We start from the raw sequence: 22,033 nt of genomic DNA on the forward strand, positions 1-22,033 counted from the left end.
TGTGTCCCAAATCATTCCTTTCCTTGTACCCAAATCCCCCATCAAGAAATGCAGTCTATTTTCCCATGCCTTAATGGGGCTGGCTTTGCGATTTCCTTTTCCTAAAAGAATGCAACAGACACAACAGTGTATAAGTCCTAAGGCTAAAGGCACCTTGCAAATTTACACTCACTCTCTTGGAATCCTGACACTGCTATGTGAATGACTCCAGACTAACTTGCTAGATGATGAAAGACACATGGCCCAATCACCCTCTTTACCCAACCAGTAGGAAGCCAATGGCAATCATGAGTGAGGCCATTCTGGACCAACTAACCACTAGCTGCCTCAGCAAGTGACCATGGATGCATGAGAAAATGAGAGTACCCGGAGACAATCGGCCAATTCTGGCCCAGATAAAGTAGAATCACTTAAGTCACCATCAACTCACAGGCAATAATAGTTACTATTTTAAGTCACTAAGTTTTGGAGTGGTTTGCTATATAGCAACAGATAACTGATCCAAGTGATACGGAATAGTAATCATAAAGACTATGGAATTGGTTGGCTGTTGCTATGAGTACTGATCTGCTCAAGAGAAAAAACAATAGAGTCAGTTGAGCCATTGAGCCAATTACCAACTTAAGACACCATGTAGAATTGCTCACCCAAAGAGAATTGCAGCCTGCATCTTTAGGATTTGAGAGCAAGACCATGCTGTCTGCAGCAAAAAAAGTATACATTACTTATAAAGTATCACACACTACTCCTGGCATGTTACTAATGCCTGGAAGAGACCCTTGAAGTCATCAGACCAGACAGTTACAGCAGCAACCCATCATAAAGTGGAAGTAATTTATCTAGGATGAGTTCTAAGCAAGCAGGAATAGATAAGAGGAATAGGCCTATGAGTACTCTCTATAACCAACCTGGCCTGATTCACAGACAGATCATCTGCTATCTTGGTACAGGATAAAAATGAACTGTTGCTGCACTATAGACCCATTAGGGTACTGCCCCAAAACAGAGTGGTGAGAGGAAATCCTCCATGGTGCAGAGTTTGAGAGGCACACTTCTTTATCCACTGTGTGTGGAAAAAAAAGTGGGCCATGATTTCCGGGACAGCAGCAAATAGTTTGGATGGATAGTAAGAAGCCAGCAAGTAGCAAGTCTGGAAGATCAGGGAGAATGATTTATGGAAGAAGTATATGAACAGCCATACAGAAGTGTGTACAAACAGTGGGGATCTGTTTATTAATGCACACCAGAGAGCTCCACTAAAGAGACATTAAACAATCAAGTCCTGGTTCCCAGAAGGGGAACTTTTTCAACCGTGGGGACAGTAAGAGTCCCATTTAATCTAAAGCTATGGTTGCTACTCATCTTGGGCTCCTCATGTTGGCAGAGGATCAGGCAAAGAAAAGAACTGCTATACTAACAGGGGTAACTGACTTTGGTTTTGTTTTGTTTTGTTTTGTTTTGTTTTGTTTTTTGAGAGGGAGAGTGCGCGAGAGCGGGTACACACATGAATGAACGGGGGAGGGGCAGAGAGAGGGAGAGAGAATCTCAAGCTAGCTCCACACTATCAGTGCAGAGCCCGATGTGGGGCTCAAACTCATCAACGGTGAGATCACGACCTGAGCTGAAATCAAGAGTTTGACACTTGACCGACTGAGCCACCCAAATGCCCCGACTCTGATTACTATAAGGAGGCAGGGTTGATACTATACAATGAGGACATGAAGAATATCTTTGGAATAAAGGGGATTTACTAGGGAATTTCTTAATGCTGTCACGTTCAGTTTTAACTACGAATGGGCAATTTTTGCACCCATGGACTGCACAAGTACATAGTGACCAGGGGCTCATCCCCAGAGGGATGAGGACTTTAGTCATACCACTAGGCAAATCACCAAGACCAGCAGAAGTATTAGTGGAGAATGCAGCAAGTCTAGAACGGATAGCAGAAGAAAAAGATGACAATACCAGTTATAGCCTCAAGGCTATTTATAGCAATAAGGACAAATAGCAGCTCGTCCCTCTAACCCTCTTTTGTAAGATTTTCACCCAGAAATTGAGTAGCATCAATGTGAAGAATCTGTGATACCATGGAATGAACTTAATAGTTCTGCTCCATCAGAGCCCCTCAGATCCCTTTTTATACTTTTCACACATCCCAGTTGTGTGTTTTCAACAGCCAGCACCTGCAGTTCTTTTTCAGAGAACTGCCTTTGGGCTACTTAAAATATTTTGCCCATCGGGGCAGAGCCACAGAACCAAAGGCTGTGCAGTATGGGAACATGAAAGCCCATCTTCCTTGCTTCAAGTTGGAACAGGCCCAGAGACCCTGCTGGATCAAGATAAAGTCTACTCTCTGTGGGACTTTTCGCTAAGATCACACCCCTGGGTGGCTTCCTCTCCTTCCCTGTCCTATTTCCTCACTCTGGTCTGTCCTATAAGCACCTTCTTAACAAGTCACTTATACAAGTGTAGTAACCTAGAGTCTCCTAGGAAACCCAAACTCCATACAATCTGACTGTGATGTGTTTAAAAGTATTATTAGCCCAAAACAAAGATCAGAAATTTAGGGCTCACTACACAGAATTCTAAGTAGAAAAAGTGAGATGTCCCACAAGTACAGTGAATATGGTGAACTGACATGCAACAGTCCATTAAAACCACCTTTTGGTGTATCTGTCCTGTAAAAGCCAAAAAACAAAAAAACTACATTTCCTAGTTAGTGTTCAGGATGGGAATTAAGATAAATTACATGTAATTGTGTAAGATCTGAAAAGTGGAAGTAAGGCAGAGGTAATGTGTTCTGCTCCTTGTGATGACAAACATCATTTTAGAGGCATCCGGTTTTTCTGTAGAGATTTCTAATCTTGGCAATGGCAGCATGGTCCCAGAGGTGACAGCTTCCAATGCAGCTATTAGCTTCAGCAACAGCCAGGGGCATCTTTGGTAACCTGATCCGGGGGCATAGCTCTTAAAATCATTCTGAAAGCTTAACCTAAAGCCTATCTTTTCAGCTCTCCTAACGATTCTGTAAGTCTGTTAATACTCTCTGAAGGCAAATACCTTTGTGTATATAAACTAGCTGAAATGAATTTTGTTCCCTACAACTAGACACTGAATACACAAATTTTGTTACTAGAAGTATGGTACTACCCTAACAAACCTAAAATATATAGCACTAGCTACAGTTGGAAGGTGGAGGGTCAGGACACAGGTATTACAGACTGGAAAGCTGGTGAATATTACTGCTACATCTCAGCAAAATGTTCATAAAACTGTTACTGTAATGTCTTCGTATCAAACCTATAACTCTAAGTGAAAAGACTGAAGACGATAAGAATACTGGTCTGTGTTTCAGCATGGTCCTATTCAAGACAGGTTAAACCAGGCAAGGGGCTAGCCAGCTTACAATCAGGGATGAAAAGGAATATAGCCCTCTGTGCCAATGGCCTAGAATTGAAATCGTCTAGTAATTTGAGACCATATGGAACCAAAAAAATCCAATTGCTTTTGATTGTCAAACTGAGGCAATGATAGAAGGTTAACTAAGGAAATAAATTTATGAAAAAAACAACTTGATGTTACTATTAGGAGAAACTGGGTGAAGGGTATACAGGAACATTCTATATTGCTTTTGCAACTTTTCTGTAAATCTAAAATTATTTCAAAACCTAAAAAAAAATTTTTAATGTTTTATTTATTTTTGAGAGAGAAAGAGAGTAAGTTGAGCAGGGCAGGGACAAAGACAGAGAGGGAGACACAGAATCCGAAGCAGGCTCCAGGCTCTGAGTTGTCAGCACAGAGCCAGACACGGGGCTCGAACCCATGAACTGTGACATCATGACCTGAGCCAAAGTCGGACACTTAACCGACTGAGCCACCCAGGTGCCCCTTCACTTTTTTTTTTTTAATGTTTATTTATTTTTGAGAGAGGGAGAGAGAGGCAGGACAGGAGCAGAGAGAGGGAGACACAGAATCTGAAGCAGGCAGGCTCCAGGCTCTGAGCTGTCAGCACAGAGCCCGACGCGGGGCTTGACCCTATGAACCACGAGATCATGACCTGAGCCAAAGTCAAATGCTCAACTGACTGAGCCACCCAGGCACCCCACAACTCTTGATTTCAGCTCAGGTCATGATCTCATGGTTCATGGATTCGAGTCCCACGCTGGACTCTGTGCTGCTGATGTGAGCCTATTTGGGATTCTCTCTCTGTCCCTCCCTTCCTTGAGGATGCTCTCTCTCTAATAAACATTAAAAAACAACAACAACAAAACCAAACAACAAAAATATTGGCCCAAATTCTTTCTCAAGTCTATAAAATCTTTGTTCTATATTTAAATAAACTTTTGGACTTCTAAAACTCCTAGGTTTCTGGACACTTCTACACTTGATCTTCACCAAAAGGCTGAGAAGCAATGATTTCTGGATACTTCTAACTCCCAGAACTTTTATCAGCATGAAGCAGGCTACAAAAGCTGTACAGCCCCAAGAAAGAACACAGTCTTCAAAACCCATTTCAGCTATGGCCTTGAAAGATAAAAGACAAAGGAAATCTATTAGGGGGCAAAATCAGGAGTCAAATGAAGTACAATGAGGGAGTTTCTCCCAAAGGACAGAACACAGACTGCTTGCTACATGGGCTAAACTGCCTTCACTGTCTTCATACCTTCAGCCTACCAAGATTTTTTTGCTGCTGTAGAGCAGTGACTCCTTCAGTTTCCTATTCTTGTCTTTTCTAAATAGAAATTTTTATTGTGGTTATAACTATGCCAGCAATGTATGATAATACATGTATAGACTTGGGAGTGGGGAATACAGGTTAACTTGCCTTTTATTTTTTTAGGTATCAGACCATGAGGCACATGGTCCAAGGCACACTTAGACATTATGGAGAGAAATGCACATCACCCAGAGATCCTGGGCTCTGAACTGGATACAATGACTAAATGTATGCGAAGAATGATGAATAGGTATATTTCTATGGCTAGAGAGGTAAACTACAGCAGACTATTAACTGTCCCCAAATAATCATTGTACACTTCTGCCATAATAGTATAATTTGGGCTAGGCTAAGCATATTTCCCAGAGTTCCTCATAATTTGGTATAACCATATGACCAAATTCTGGCCAATGTGCACAGAAGTGGTGTGTGCGATTTCCGGCCTAAAGGAAAGCAGTATGCCTTCCCTTTGTTCTTTTCTCCATTCCCATCAACAGGCATGCAGACATGAGAGTGGAGGCTGAAGCATCTATCTTGGTTCACAAAAAGAAAGCTATTTATTAAGAATTGTAGACCAACAAGATAGAAGGAAGCTGAGTCTATGGTGATTGTAGTTTCAGATGCCACACCAGTCCTATATCACCTACCCAGTTTTCCATCTGTTATAGCAACAGAACCAAGACCCCAATAAATATATAAAGTTTCTTTAGCTTTTTCTCAACTCTCTTCTGCTGACCCTTGACCTTGAGTATCAGTTAATTGATTATCAACTGATTTCTGTCAAGGTATTAATTGGCCATTTGCAATGATGTGGACGGAGCTAGACACTATTACGCTAAGCAAAATAAGTCAGTCAAAGAAAGACAAATACCATATGATTTTACTTGTATGTGGAATTTAAGAAACAAAACAAATGATCTAGGGGGAAAAAAAGAGAGAAAACAAAAAACAAACTTTAAAAAAAAATTTTTTTTTTAATGTTTATTTTTGAGACAGAGACAGAGTGTGAGTAGGGGAGGGGCAGAGAGAGAGAGAAAGACACAGAATCTGAAGAGGCTCCAGGTTCTGAGCCGTCAGCACAGAGCCCGACGCGGGGCTCGAACTCACAAACTGCAAGATCATGACCTGAGCCAAAGTCGGCCACTTAACCGACTGAGCCACCCAGGCACCCATTCTTAACTATAGAGAACAAACTGATGGTTACCAGAGGAGAGGTAGGTCGATGGATTAAACAGGTGATAGGGATTAAGGAGTGCACTTGTGATAAGCGCCGGGTGTTGTACTGCTAAATTGTACACCTGAAACTGACATTACACTGTATGTTAACTGACTGGAATTTAAATAAAAACTTTTTAAAAAGGCACTAATTGAAGTATTTCATTAATTGTGTAATAACTATTCTCCCCCAAACAACAAAAAATAAACAAAAACCCTCCATGATGAGGAAGAGACTGTGAGCTGGTGACTGTCCTGTTGCAGGTCTATTCTCTTTTGTTGAAGCCAGAAAATACCTCTAAAAAACTGAAGCTCCTTGCCTAGACCCTATGTCAGGTTCACATCCTTTTACTCCCAGGCTAACTTTTCACATGAATAGGATTAAAAAAAAAAAAAAAAATCACAGATAAAGGGAAGGAAAGAATTCACACCAAAAAAAGCAGCCAACAAGAAACATCTGTTTAGAGTTCTTCAATCTTATTCTTCCTCTAAGTATTGCAGATAATAAAAAAGGCTAGGATGGGAGAAGGGCAATGATCAAAGCAACAGCAATGGCCAAATACTCTATGGAGTCTATAATCTACTGTCACCAAAATACTTTAAATTCTGTTCTATCTTTAGAATTCTCATAAACTGAACACCTCTCCCCCAATCTTCCTTAGCGACCGTAATTACCAATATATAAGAAACACTGATCTAGTGCCTTAAGTGTTCTTTAAGCAACTTACGATGATGAATCATTTTCCTTAGGGTAATCTTCATTCAACTCTGAGCCAGATGATAGCATTCTTTTCCTCTTTTCAGTCCTGTAGAGGACAAAGAAAAAAAGTTATTTAAAAAAGTCATAATTCATACCATTAAGAAATATAAACCAACATATTCAAGGACAGGAACTATGACTACTACTGCTTAATTCTCTAAACCACATTTTAATTAATATACTGTACATCTGCATGCTCAGTATGTGTCACTGATGTAAATCATAAAAAGCCAACACTAATTACCTACTAAAATAAATATATGCTCTATATGTTCTTTTTCTAACATATTTTACTCACTGGACAATCTCTTTTTTCTCAAAGTCCCTGTCTTTCTAAAAGGCCTAAAAGACATTTATAAACAGGCACAGCTAATGACTAAGAAAAAAAGTCTTTCATACCGATTTTCTAATGACCCTGATCTAAGAGGTGTTGATGTAGATGTCAAAGAGGGAATTGTTCGGGTGACAGCTATTCCACTTCCTGCTGCAGTCTTAATTGATCCTCTACCTGGATTACCAAGAACTTTTCGAAATGGAATATCATCTTTAGTTTCCAAACTTCCTCTTTTTGAAGGTGTCTGTAGGAATAAAGTTTAACATAGCTAAGTATTCAAATTAATTGGCATGCTTTTAGATCATATTCTCACATGGAAAACTTTTTAAATTTTTTTAAAGTTTATTTCTTTTGGGGGGGGAGGGGGAGTGTCGCACAAGTGGCGGAGGAGCAGAGAAAGAGAGAGACAGAATCTGAAGCAGGCTCCAGGCTCTGAGTGGTCAGCACAGAGCCCTATGCGGGGCTTGAACTTACAAAGCGTGAGATCATGACCTGAGCTGAAGTCAAACGCTTAACCAATGAGCCACCCAGGCACCCCTCATATGGAAAATTTTTATGAAAATAATTCACAACTAGAAACCCATCTCCAGAGAGTCGAGCCTAATTGGCTTGGAGTGAGGCGCATTCACCAGTAGGCTTTTTTGAAGCACTCTAGCTGATTCTAATGTGGAGTCTGCATCAGAAATTGAACTTGACACTCATTTTCTTCTAGCACTCCCATCAACTTAAAATTTCCACACTATAACTGGAGGCAGAAAGGAATTTGCTTTGAATACCGGACTTAAAAAAAAAAGACTCAGATACATAAGATGTGATTCTAGTGATTAGCATGAAAATAAATCTTCAGAGAAAAACATTCAATGATTATGATCATGTGACATAAGTATGAGAAAAAGAAGCAATGATGATATTTCGTTGCCATAACTTAAATACCAAGTCACATATGCCTCATATGACTTTTGAGGGGTTCTAGTCTGGAGGAATCAATGAAACAAATACATCATGATGGGGAGAATGAGAGTGAGACAGAGTCCACTGGCAGAAGATCACTCGAAGAGTCTACCCTAAAAATATAGCAAGAACATTCAAAGTGAATACAACAATTTAAACATCTTAGTTGGGAAGTAGTGCTTTTGGCCAGCATTCTGCCAGATAAGTTCTACAACTAGATTAAAAGCAATGTAATTTCTCTGTGGAAGAAATTTCTAATTTTTTTCTTTCTACAGAATTACAATCTTAGGATAGGAAAGAAAAAAATCTCTGAGATCATCTGAATGAACAATTTTAAAAAGTTAGAATTTATTTTCAAATGGGTGATACATTCTTAAGACTCAAAAATCAAAATACTAATATAAAAGCCATACACTAAGAAGTCTCCTTATCATCCACTGCCATCCATCCAGTTCTTCCGCTTGCCATTCTCTTATCCTCTAGAAGTATTCTTCTTTATGTAAATGCAAACCAACTTCATTCTTTTTGTTACACAAATGGTAGTATACTATACAGTATACATATGTATACTGTTTTGCATTTTTTAACCCTTTTGACCATGATCTCTACTTAGAAATATTTTACATCATAAACTATGATACATACATAAAATGACAATAGAAATTTCAGAAATCAATACTTATCCTTACTATGTATAATACTTCCTCTATTATTTTCTATTTTGTTCCTTTTTTATTTAATGCTAGTTATGACCCATAAAATTGATTTTACAATCCCACTGACAGGAATCATTACTTGTGAGAGTATAAATATTTGTTTCTGCTACGTATGTTAACATTTACATATTTAAGTATTCTAACAGTTTGAATTTCTATCTATATGTGAATCTCCAAATAATTATGCTAAATGAAAAAGACAAAAAATATATACACTGATTCCACTTATATAAAACTCTAGAAAATGCAAACTAATCTACAGCGACAAAAAACAAACCAGTTATGGTTTAGGGGATAGATGCCAGAGAGAAATCAGGAAGGAAGGATTACCAAGAGGGATGAGGAAACTTTTAAGGGTTATGGCTTATGTTCACTTGGTTGATTATGGTGATGATTTTATAGGTATATACCTAAGTCAAAACGTGTCAAATTGTACACCTCAAATATGTGCATTTATAGCATGTCAATCATATTTCAGTTAAAACGTAAAGAAAAAAAACCACCCATAACCTATTAAAAAAACTAACAAAAATAAAATCTCACTGCTTAGTCCAGCAAATGGACTAAGTAATCACCTCTCCCAGCCAAACAGAACTCATCTATTTACTTACAGAATAGTTCAAAGCTTTTCTTTATGTCTGGTTTCCATTTATGAGATAAATTTTAAAAGACATAGGACTCCTAAGTTGTAATAGTACACAGCAAGACTCATGGCTATCTGAATGTTTATGAAACAAAAACTACTTAAAAAGTAAATAGAGAACCTCAACAAAGCAGGTTGGTATCATATAGTATAGAGGAAAAGTTCATAATGCAGAACAAAATCAAAGGACGTCACAAAAGTAATAGCAACAAATATTTATAGGATTGTTAGTATATGGTACCATGAGCTAAGCACTTTTACAGGACTATCTCACAGCAACCCTTAAAATACTACTTCTGTCTCAATTTTACCGATGGAGAGTAAGGTTCAGGATACTCAAGGAACTTCTCCAATGACCCAGGACTAGTAAGCAGCAGCACCAAATCTCAAACCTACATCTAATACCAAAGCTATGTTTGTAAAAACTACTCTTTGGGACACCTGGGTGGCTCAACTGGTTGAGTGTTCAATTCTTGATCTCAGCTCGGGTCTTGGTCTCAAGGTCGTGAGTTTGAGCCCCACATTGGGCTCCACGCTGGACCCAGCCTACTTAAAAAAAATACATATATATTAAAAAAAAAACACACTTTACTGTGGTTCACGATGACCATGAGACACAGAGCATAGGTCACATTGGGTTCAGTAAAACTACATGTAAGAAGGGGAATTTGTGATAAATTATGGAAAAAACTTGCATAATAATAGTTGATTTTAACTTTTTTTAAAAGCTAGAAAAGTCAAATGAACATACCTGATTGTCTGAGTAAGAAAGCTGCCTGTTGGTTTCCTTCTGTGAGGTCCTGCTGCCCAGAATAGCTCCAAAACTACCAGACCCCTGAGGTTTCATGGCTGGTGGGGGAAAAAATAAATGAATAAATCCCAAGTCATTTACTTTAATAAAGAGATTTACCATTATTACAGAATACTGAAAAAAAAAAAAAAAAAAAAACCAGAAGAAACATTAAAAAATCAAAGTGCTGGGGTGCCTGGGTGGCTCAGTGGGTTCAGCCTCTGACTCTTGATTTCAGCCCAGGTCATGATCTCATGAGTTTGTGGGTTTGAGCCCCAATACAGGCTCTGCCCACTGAGAGTGTGGGGCCTACTTGGGATTTTCTCTGTCTCTCCCCCTCTCTCTCTGCCCCTTCAGCATACTTTTTCTCTCTCAAATAAACTTAAAAAAAAAATCAAAGAGCTTATCAACCGATTCTTTCTGAAAATATATCTGCTATATATAGTAATTGAAATTCCAAGCTAGAGTCTCAAGCAAAAAATGAAATAACATGCAAAAATCTGGGAAGATGTAATAGAAAAATAAATTTAAAAAAAATCTTTTTTAACGTTTATTTTTGAGAGAGAGAGAAAGACAGAGTGTGAGTGGGGGAAGGCAGAGAGAGAGGGAGACACAGAATCTGAAACAGGCTCCTGGCTCTGAGCTGTCTGCATACAGCCTGACATGGGGCTTGAACTCACGAACCATGAGATCATGACCTGAGCGACAGTCGGATGTTTAACTGACTGAGCTACCCAGGTGCCCCAAAAAATAAAATTTTAAATGCAAAATCAAAGTGCTATAAAGTCTCCTCTATAAATATTTGGTAATTAACACTACAGAAAAATTAGTCACTATGTGTCAATGGCATGAACACTGACACTGGATGCTAAGGAAACATGTTAGAACCAGTGACAGATATACTTCCAATAACCTATATACTCTATTAAGTTCAGCAAGCAGCATAAATGGTTTCTATTCCAAAGAAATCAGTGCTAGCTTAAAATACATATGGTACTGGGGCACCTGGGTGGCTCAGGTGGTTAAGCATCTGACTTTGGCTCAGGTCATGATCTCACAGCTTGTGAGTTTGAGCCCTGCACTGGGCTCTGCCCTGGCAGTGTGGAGCCTGCTTGGGATTCTCTCTCTCTCCCTCTCTCTCTCTGCCCCTCCCCACTTGTGCTTGCTCTCTCTCAAAACAAAAAAAAAAAAAAAAAAAACCATGAGGGTACTGCAGAAGTGTGAATTTGTATATACTTTAGAAGTATTTTATACTTCAATTTCCCACAGACAATCCTTTGAAATGTTTTAACTTTTAAAAAATGCAAATACTGAGCATTTGCATATCTTCTTGCATGAATAAAATTGTTTTTGTAGAAAAGGAATTCTAAGAACTTGTTAGAATAAGAATTGCTGGAGTAAAGGATGTACAGTTTTTGTTTTGTTATTTTTTGTGAGAGGGAAAGAGAAAGAGAGGAAGAGAGAGGAAGAGAGAGGAAGAGAGAGGGAGAGAGAGGGAGAGAGAGGGAGAGAGAGGGAGAGAGAGGGAGAGGGAGAGAGAGGGAGAGAGAGGGAGAGAGAGGGAGAGAGAGGAAGAGAGAGGAAGAGAGAGGAAGGGAGGGAGGGGGGGGAGGGGGAGGGGGGAGGGGGAGGGGGAGGGGGAGGGGGAGGGGGAGGGGGAGGGGGAGGGGGAGGGGGAGGGAGAGGGAGAGGGAGAGGGAGAGAGAGAAAATCCCAAGCAGGCTCTTTCCTTAGCACAGAGCCCAACATGGGGCTCGATCCCACAACCCTGGTATCATGACCTGAGCTGAAATCAAGAGTCGGACCCTTAATGGGGCATTGGGTGGCTCAGTCAGTTAAGTATCCGACTTTGACTCAGGTCATGATCTCACGGCTCATGGGTTTGAATCCCACACACGGCTCTGTGCTGACAGCTCAGAGCCTGGAGCCTGTTTCGGATTCTGTGTCTCTCTCTCTCCGCCCCTCCCTCGCTTGTACTCTGTCTCTCTGTCTCTCTGTCTCTCTCGCTCTCAAAAGTAAATAAACGTCAAAAAAAATATTAAAAAACAAAAAAAGAGTTGGACACGTAACCAACTGAGCTACCTAGGGGCCCCAGGGAAGTGGTTTTAAACTAAACTGGTATTACCAGTTATTCCTCCAAAAAATATCTCTAAGTTCCTACCAAATATATGAAACTATCTTGTTCTCCTCATACTATTGCTGATGTGATACTAAGAACTTGAATTCAATTATTGGTGAAGTTGAGATTTTTTCATGTATAAGAGCCATCTGTTTATCTTCCTGAATTTCCTATATACAGTTTCTACTACTCTACTGAATTGTCCTTCTCATACTGATTTGGAAAATAGGTCTTTGTTTATTAGCAACATTAACTCTGTCACTGTGGCTAATATTTTCATTGTTTTTTTTTTTTTTTTTTTACTCTTGCCTCAGAGATCATTTAAGTTTTTTACAGTCCATTATTAATCTTTTCCTTTACTGATTCTGTTTTTATATCATAGTCAGAAAGGTCTTTTCCATCTAGATATTATGTTAAAATCCAGTGTTCCCCTTTAATAACACTTTTATCATTTTACTTTTTTATATTCAAATCCTTGATCAATGTAAAATCTATTTAGATGAATGAAGTGAGATAGGGAGCCAGCTTTATTCTTCTTAAATGGTTAGTTATCTCATTTATAGATAACACGTCTATCAAATTTAGTCTTTTTTCCACTGATCTGAATTGCCACACATTATATATTAAATGTGCTATACTTTTCAAAGTATCTTTACACTCATTATCCTACTCTAGTCTCTGTAAAGTACATATTACTTTTGGGCAGCAAAGGCAACTAAAGTCAAAAGATTAAAATAACTTGTCCAAGAGCAGCACAAGACAATTCAACTCCACAGCCTGCTCCTTTTGACCTAATTACTAAGTGTCTCTCATACCAGTCATGCTTTCTATTTATGAGATTTTATTCTTTAAGACCTGAACTTAAGGTAATATAACCTTCATTTTAGAGATGAGAAACTGAAAGTCGTTAAGTGACATATTGAAAATCACACAGGAAGTAAACAGAGGTAGGATTCAAACCCAAATCTGTTTAGGTCCAAAATTCACATTTCTCCACTATATCATGTTGTTCAGATTTAAATATGGATTTCCAGAGAGTCTATTGTGCTTTCCATTCCAATTTATTTAGAGACATGCTTTTCTTACACGTGTCAACTTTTAAAACAGTGGGTCAATTAACATGATGGGTACAATGAAATAAAACAAAAACAGAAAGGTATATAGACATAGTCCCTGACATATTCTAAAAATTTTAAACAGTATTCAATTCTTTGATTCTAAAATTCAACAGTTATTTAGTAAATTGACATAGCTCAGATTTGGTAACATGAACATATGAGTAGGTACTACATAGCAATCAATTTTTTAATTTTACAAGGAATATAGTGTATCAAATAGATATTAATTAAACACAAGCAAAGTAGCACTCCTACATCTTCACCTTCTAACATTTTTATGTGTCATATTTGAGTTAAAAAACCCCAAAATTTGTCAACTATAAAATATTAGTAATGAAGTTTTGATGAGAATATAGCTGAACACTAATTGTAATAGTGGAAAACTCATTTTAAGCACTAGATTATTCCTTTAAAAATGTGTATAAATACATTTTTTAAATCAAAATATTTTAAATGAAAGGGATTAGGAAAGGGCAGGGGAACCTAATCATATTGTATGATTTTTGTATAGTACTTGCTATCTTCATAGCAAGAGTAAAACCTCAGAATAAGTCTCATGTAGAGAAACACAAATACCTAAGATTTAAATGACAAGGTAACTCTTCCCAATAGTTTCTCTCCTCCTTTGCTAGCCATAGTCTTTTGTAGAATCTTTAAGGTTTTCTACATATAGCTTCATATCATCTGAGAACAGATATAATTTTCTTTTCTTTTTAAAAAAACTTTTTTTTTCTTTTAAAGTAAGCTCTACACCCAACATGGGGCTTGGAACTCATGACCCAGAGATCAAGACTCATACACGCTACAGTCTGAGCCAGCCAGGCACCCCTACTTCTTCCTTTCTAATTTGCATGCATTTCATTTCTTTTTCTTGCCCAAGTTCTTTTGCTAGAACTTCTAGTATTATGTTGGGCAGAAGTGGTGAGAGAAGGCATCCTTGTCTTGTTCCTTATCTTAAAGGAAAACCTTTCAGTTTCTCACTGCTGAGTATGTGAATTGTGTGTTTTTCATACATGGCCTTTTAGGTTGAGGTAGTTTCTACTCTTAGTTTGTTGAGTGTTTTTGTCATGAAAGGGTTTTGAATTTTATCAAAGCCTTTTTCTGCATGGAAAAGATCATGTTTTTTTTTTTTCCTTCATTCACTCTCGGTGTATTACATTGATTTTTCATATCCCAAACCATCCTTGCATTCCAGAAACAAATCCCACTTGGTCATGGTATATAACCCTTTTATTGTGCTGTAAAATTCAGTCTGGCAGTATTCTGCTGGGGATTTTTATATCAATATTCATCAGAGATACTAGTATACCATCTAGTAATATTCTTTTTTAATTGTTAATGGCAAACCCTGGGAAGATTTAGTGCTCACCTGTATGAAGTCTGTTTTGATGGACTGCATCTAGAAACAACCTCATTTCCTCTGCATCCTTACTTGGTACTTTGTCAATAGACAAGAAGCTATTATCTTGTAGAGTTAACATTAAGCGGCTTTGTTTCGCTCCACTTGGTCGAAGCACCACATTTTTAATGTTATGACTTAGCTAACCAACACAAAAGGAAAATTACATTATTATTAAAAATGCACAATAAAGTAAAATAAATTGTATAAGGAGCACTTTACTTCATACTTTCTAAGTTAGATTTCTTAAGTCTTTCCCATATTAATTTTAGGGTTTTTTTCCCACCAACCGAAAAGAGTTCCCATTTCTTGATACACTTAAAGATTTCACTTTCAGGAGAGGCAAACACCTACTATTAAAACTTATTTTACAAAGTAATCCTAGAATTCTTGATTTTATGACAGGGAATTGAATATTTTCACATATAGTTATAAAGCTATAAAAGCTAGTGAGTTAACAATTAACAGAGCCTAGGTGGATATACCAGCACTACTCTAGAAAGCCACATTATGTTAGAGGCTTTCTTTTTCTCTCTTCCTTTTCTTAAATAAAAGCTTATAAAATATCTGACAATTGGTTTAGGTAGCTGTAATGTAAAAGGATACATTAATCCAAACTATAATCTTCAAAAGAATTCCACCTCTCAAAAACATGGCAAAATAAAATTTACCAATTTGAGACGTCTTTTTTTTCTTTCAAATATATATTTTAAGATTTTATTTTTAAGTAATCTCTACACCAACATGGGGCTCAAACTTACAATCCTAAGATCAAGAGTTGCATGCTCTACTACTGAACCAGCCAGACACCCCCATCTTTCTTTTCTAATTATCTAAGCAGGTTCATTTAACTTTCTTTCAATCAGGAAGATCATGAGTACTCTGGAAACCCTCGTAGCTTACTTCTTCCACTCCCCAGAATGGTCCAGTAATTTGTCCTATAATTTTCCAGACTCTGGATATGTGTTATGAAGTGATAACATTTATTTTCTCTTGGCTGAAATTTTTCCAAGACTAAATTAATAAGTCTTCCAGTTTATTACCTAAGTAATTCTTGCCAAATAGGCATCCTTATTCTCTAATGTTCTCCCTCAGCAGGCACATACAAAGGTTTCAAAAGCTGCCTTTTGCTGAAGATATACCCTTTGAATAGCAGAAAAATGTAATAGTATTTCATAATTTTTTAAAACTAGAATTGATCTTTGTCAATTTTTACATAAGATTAAAAATATAATTTTACCAGACTTCATTTACATTCAAATTTTAAATAATATATATACACACACACACACACACAAATATATATACATAAAAGCTTCCTAATAGGTCTTAAACTCATGTCCTTCAGTAAAAATCCTATCATAAGGGGCACCTAAGTGGATCAGTCGGTTAGTGTCCGACTCTTGATTTCAGCTCAGGTCATCATCTCAGGGTTCATGGCATCGAGCCCTGCATCAGACTCCTTGCTAACAACGCGTAGCCTGCTTGGGATATTCATATTCTCTCTCTCTCTCTCTCTCTCTCTCTCTCTCTCTCTCTCTCTCACTCTCTGCCCACCCCCCACCTGCTCACACTCGCACACCGTCTCTCTCTCAAAATAAATAAAAACAATTCTATCATAGAACACAATAAACAGTTTCAGAGGCTTTAACTCTGAAATATTTAAACAAGGAGTTTAACATGCAAAAAAAGAGATCACTTAAAACCATTATTTCAGTCCACATACTACTTTTTAAAAATCAAAGTTAACTACAAAAGGGAAAAGTTTATTCACTAACAAACAGGATGAGAATAATCTGAATTTGATGTCTCTAACAAGTGAAAATCCTATTAGCCCCGCAATTTTTGTTATTACCCATATGGTGAGGCCTTCCAGCTTTAAGCTGAAGTACTCTATTGAAGCCTTCCAGTACTCTATTGAGGCCTTCCAGACCTCTCTGCTGGAGCTCCAGTCCTGTTTACCTAATGCCTACTAGATACCAATATCTGAACGTCTGACGCCTACAACAACTCATCTCTCCCCTCCCCACCCCAGTTCTTCCCCTCTGCTCCCTACCAAGACATGAAAGGGACTACCATCCACTCAGAAATCTGGGAATCTCCCCAGGGTCTTTTCTTGCTTCTATTGACTTTTCCTTTGATTAGGACATTCATTCCTCACCTAAACTCCCACAATGACCTCCCATATGTCTTTATTCTCCCACTATCTCTTGTAATAAACTCATCTGCCTAGCCCCTAAATGAATTTGAACTTGAGATTCTTGGCTTCTTAGAATCTAAGCTCCTCTTAGTATGACAAACAAGATACTTCAAGATCTGGTTTCTATCTAGCTCTTCAGCCTCTACTTCTGCTACTCATTCCTTACTGTCCGTTTATTTTAAAATACTTTTCTGGTTCCCTGAGTGTCGATTCACATTTGCATGTGTTTGTCCATGTATAGAAATCACCTCCGCCCTACCTCCACTTGTTTGGCAAACTCCTATTTACCATCTAAATGCTCAGGGCACAAACCATTCTCTTCTTTGTGTTACTTCAGTGTGTCTGGAATATTTTTACATCTGAAAATGCATTTGATTATGCTTAAGTTTGAGAAGAAAAACAACTCATTCAGCTCTGTATTAATAGCCCTTAATACAGTATCCACCACATTAATCTGTAGGTGGTTAACAAATGAATGCTGAATGCAAATTGATCTAGAACTGAGATGAGGCCGGAATAACAAGCAGAATCTTCATGCTCCTAAAGACGTAAGTTTGCTTAAACATTTAAGTATTTACTCACTGCTAATTTGGGCTGAAAAACTGAATCTCCATTTGAAAAGGAATCATTTCATCGAGATGAACAATTAGTAGATATACATTTGTGGGAGAAACTACCACTGTTTCTATTACCCATGTTACCACCTCCAATCTATTTAAGAATATCTTTAATACACTAAATCATAAGCAATTTATTTTCACAGTTCAAAACCAAACAGGAATGGAAATTTTATCCCAGGTCTAGGGTTCTCAAGCATAATATTTCATAAATTATTATTCAATAGAGTACTTCAGCTTAAATGAATATTATACTTTTGTATTATGTAATTAACAAATACAGAATTTTAAAGTGCAGAAAATGTTGACATTATTTTCTTAAATTTAAATCATAACAAGATGAGTAATTCAGGATAAAAAGTATAGAAGTGAAAACAAAATTTACTATTTTCTGCAGTGATGAAATAATGAAATTCTTCAAAAGTTTACAGCTAGAAGAAAACTGCTGTAAATATGACTTCGAATAATCATCCTTGAATGGTCCATACTATAACCTTTGGTAAGACTATTTGGGAAGTAGACATTTGGTTTTAGAAGATACTAATAAGTTCTCTTAGAAGCTAATACTAAATAGTGATGAATCTATCATTTTATGCTAAGGAAAAAAAAGGAATAACTAAAGTTATCCTAATGTGGTTTTCAGAATAGCTTAGAAATAGTATCCAAACCCAGTTCCTCTCAGCTTCCTCCCAGTTTTCTTTCCAATAATGGTGACTACTTCCCGCTCCTTATTCTACACCATCAACAATGCTGTTGAATAATTGATAAAAGATATACACAGAACTATAAGTGTCCTAGAAATAAAAAAGAAATATTAACCTAGGAGGAGGGCTACCACTATACTTACTATTATACAGGGAAGCTACTCACTACAGGGTGTGAGTCAAGATCTATTCCACATCAAAATCTGGTAATACCTGAAATATCCTTGGAATTCCTCCAGTATTGTAGTGAACTACCAGGCTGACTTTATTCTCTTTTTCCACAATTTCAAAGGATCCTTCTTTCCATTTTGTAATTCCAGTCTGCATACTTCGAATTCTGATAGGACCGTGAATCTTCAGAGGAGACATACTTTCTTTAAAAATAAATTGCTTCTAGCCAAATTAAAAAGCAAAAATACACCTGACAGATTCTAAGGAAGAAAAATAAAATAGTAAGTTACAATTTATTAAGAGTGATTAAAATAAGAGTCACTTAAAAGAGAGCATTTAATAAACCATCTTGTACGTCCTTTTCTCTGTTTCAGTAAACCACTTTTTATTAAGCAACCTCAAAGGCCTTGATTAGCTAGCTGGTAAGCAGAAGAAAGACAACTAAAGCAGTCACTGAGTTCAGTGACTGAGTCTACCTACATTTTATTTCTTCTCTACCACATTCCCTTCTTTGCCATGTGTCCGGTATCTGTGCCCTAGCAGTGCATGAATTTTGCATCTGGCACCAGTAACAACCATATTGCTGCCACTAAAGGCATGTCAATCAGGAATACTAAATTGTCAATGTGACTGCTCACAGCAATATAACCAACTTTTACCATCCTTCATGAATGTGAAAGGGTCTTGAATTTCAAATGTAAGTAAAAAAAATATTTTCAGTCAGCTGACTCCATTTCTTAGAATGGAGTACCTCTGAAAATATCAAATCATATCATAAAACAATTCCTTCTACCAATCAGTAGTCTAAGCATATCCACATGTATAGACATTAGAGGAATAAAAAAATTGTAAGAATAATCAAATGAGTTTAACCTTCAGAATTATATTGAGAAAATAATTTATTCTTTAGGCAAAAGAAACACACACTAAAAACCTCTCTTCCTAAGAACCACCTACCATTTGTTTAATATTACCATAAAGCGGAAAGAATCTTTACCAATTTTATCTTTGACAAATACTCAAATTTCTGAAAGAACTTCTACTTAAAAATTGCTTACAGCAATAACAGAATATCTAAAACTTTCAAACTAGCTTACCAAATGTCAGCAAGTAAACACAACTGTAATAGTAAAGAATGTTAGTGTTATGTATTATCTACATGTATGTACACACATACAATCATCTAAAATTAAAACAAATTTTCTGTATACTGTTTTCAAATCTCTAAAAACATTGCTAATACAGATTCTTGCTTATAATTTAAGAAATTAAAAATCATCATACTTTGCCTAAACAACTCAACTGGAAAAGCTTAAAAAAAAAAAAAAGTAGTATACAAAGGAAAAACACAGGAGGCCTAGATATCAGGAGCCAGCTGTCACTAATTTATAACTTACCTTTCTAACCATTAGTTTTCTCAACTGTAAATAGGAATAGCAAATGCTATAGCTTTGCAAAACTAAATGAAATAACATACATTAGGCACTGAACAGACAAAAGCTTTAATATGAATGGAATTAGTGTGTACTTTCTGTATTTATTCCTTGCCCACAACACCTCTTTCTTGAAAGACTTCAGATAAATAAGCTGTTAAAAGGGGTCAAAGTCAACCGCCTATAGGAGTCATGCAGGTGACATGACTTAGGCAGGCAAACTCTGAAAACTGCTACTGAAATCTAGCCAATTTTACCATATACAATTAGTGAACCCAGCTACTTGCCTGATCATCTAACTTTTCAAGAAAACGAGCTCCAAATGTTTATGTAAAACTGCCCATTGTAAATTGTGGGCAATGAATTAAAATTTATTTTTAAAAGCTACAAATCAAGCAAAACCCACCTATAGGTAGGATACAGGCAAGATAGACCCTGGAGGGCCTCTAGTTTAAGGCTTCTAGGTAGTATATATCAAATAACAGAACAAAATTTCAAAAGAGATGTGAAAACACTTTGAATAGTTAAAAGGTGTAATGCATTTTAAGTCCTCCATTATTATTCACTCACCTCATCAAAATTTTTGAATGCCTACTGTGGTCAGATTTAGATAGTGTAATTTGGTAGGTACATGAATCCATCAGAGTAACAGAGTCCTGCTACTGTTTATAGACCTATTAACATGGCACTGCTCAAAGTAGTAACTACAGAATTTTGGACCAGCAATGTGTGTTTGTAATACTTTTTTTTTTTTCTTTTGCAATTAATAATTTGGTGCTTCATTGTTTGGACAGGTCCTTGAGACTTTCTTCCACTAGGCTCTCAACACTGCCAAGAATACATGACCCCTCTCCTACCCCAGTTGCCCTTGCTAGAAACATGAGAGTTATCTTTGACTTCTCTCTTGATGATTATTGGTATTGGATTGGAAATGGAAGATCACAGTAGAGTCCTGTCAAGTCTATCACCATACACCTTCCAGACATCTTTATGATGAACTGTAGATCAAATCACATCACTCTTCTCCTTAATATCATTCAACAGCTCCCCATTGCCCTCACAATAAAATCTAGACTCATTAACATGACATAAACACTCTTCATGATCCAGGCCCTATTTACCTCTCTATCCCCACAAGCCCACCAAATCCATCCATCTGAATTTATAATTTCCCCCCAAAAACTATGCCAGTATACTTCTGCATACACTGTGGTCTATCTCTGGAGGATGTTCATGTATTCTCTCCATGCCCCCACAACCCCACTTAATTTCTCTTGGCTATAAAATCAAGGCTTAGCTTAGATGTTATCCTGTTTAAGAAGCCTTTCCCAGCTACCTTTCACTTTTTCTCTCAGCTCACATCCACAGAGACAGTTTCATGCTTCTGTATTTTCCTGTTACATATGTTGTGCTTACCACTAGTGTAACATTTGTCACATTGTATCACAAATTGTTCACTTCTTTGTCTCTATCTAGATTTTGCTATTTGAAGATAAGGAATATATTCTTTAATCTCAGCATCCCCATTTTGACAGTGTCTGACACACAAGAAACGAAATGATTAAGAATGAACAAATCAGCACTAACAATTTTATTCGATTTGCTGTTAATATATACAAAAACAGAGGGGCACCCAGGTGGCTCAGTCGGTTGAGCTTCCCACTTTGGCTCAAGTCATGATCTCATGTTTTGTGAGTTCAAGTCCCACACTGGGCTCACTGCTCTCAGCACAGAGACTTCTTCATATCCTCTGTTTTCCTCTCTCTGCCCCTCCCCCACTGGCACACACGTGTGCTCTCTAAAAAATAAACATTAAGAATATATATACACATATATGTGTACATACATATATACACACAACAGCAGATACTGGAACCATAAATCCCTCTTATGTGACCAATATAGGATTATATTTACTAAGCTCTTTATAAGTATCACTATGCAGTGGACGACATACAAGTCATCTTTTGAACACTGCATGTAAGTCTTTTCTACGGGCACCTGAACTTCACTAAATGCAAAGCTGTCCTCACATCTTACCAAGATTCAAAGACAAAAAATCATTTGTGGAAGAACAAAATTAATATGCAATTACAGAATACATTAAAACAAAAACATTAGTAAACTTGCCTAAACTAGGATTCAT

At 37.2% G+C, this 22,033-nt stretch overlaps 1 protein-coding gene across 6 annotated transcripts in view; it reads right to left on the minus strand.

Moving 5' to 3' along the window:
- The window catches only part of USP37 (ubiquitin specific peptidase 37), a 99,384-nt gene that overhangs the window by 69,258 nt on the left and 8,093 nt on the right, over window positions 1–22,033 (minus strand). For all 6 annotated transcript variants that reach the window (XM_042995331.1, XM_042995328.1, XM_042995333.1 and 3 more), the window contains 5 exons: window positions 18,497–18,714; window positions 14,733–14,904; window positions 10,088–10,185; window positions 7,092–7,270; window positions 6,661–6,738 (listed from right to left, as the gene is read on the minus strand). In XM_042995331.1, the coding sequence (XP_042851265.1) occupies window positions 6,661–6,738; window positions 7,092–7,270; window positions 10,088–10,185; window positions 14,733–14,904; window positions 18,497–18,652 (683 nt within the window). In that variant the 5' untranslated portion in view covers window positions 18,653–18,714. The remainder of the gene's footprint in view (window positions 1–6,660; window positions 6,739–7,091; window positions 7,271–10,087; window positions 10,186–14,732; window positions 14,905–18,496; window positions 18,715–22,033) is intronic.

The sequence above is a fragment of the Panthera tigris genome, chromosome C1 (assembly GCF_018350195.1).
Source record: "Panthera tigris isolate Pti1 chromosome C1, P.tigris_Pti1_mat1.1, whole genome shotgun sequence".
Lineage (NCBI taxonomy): Eukaryota > Metazoa > Chordata > Mammalia > Carnivora > Felidae > Panthera > Panthera tigris.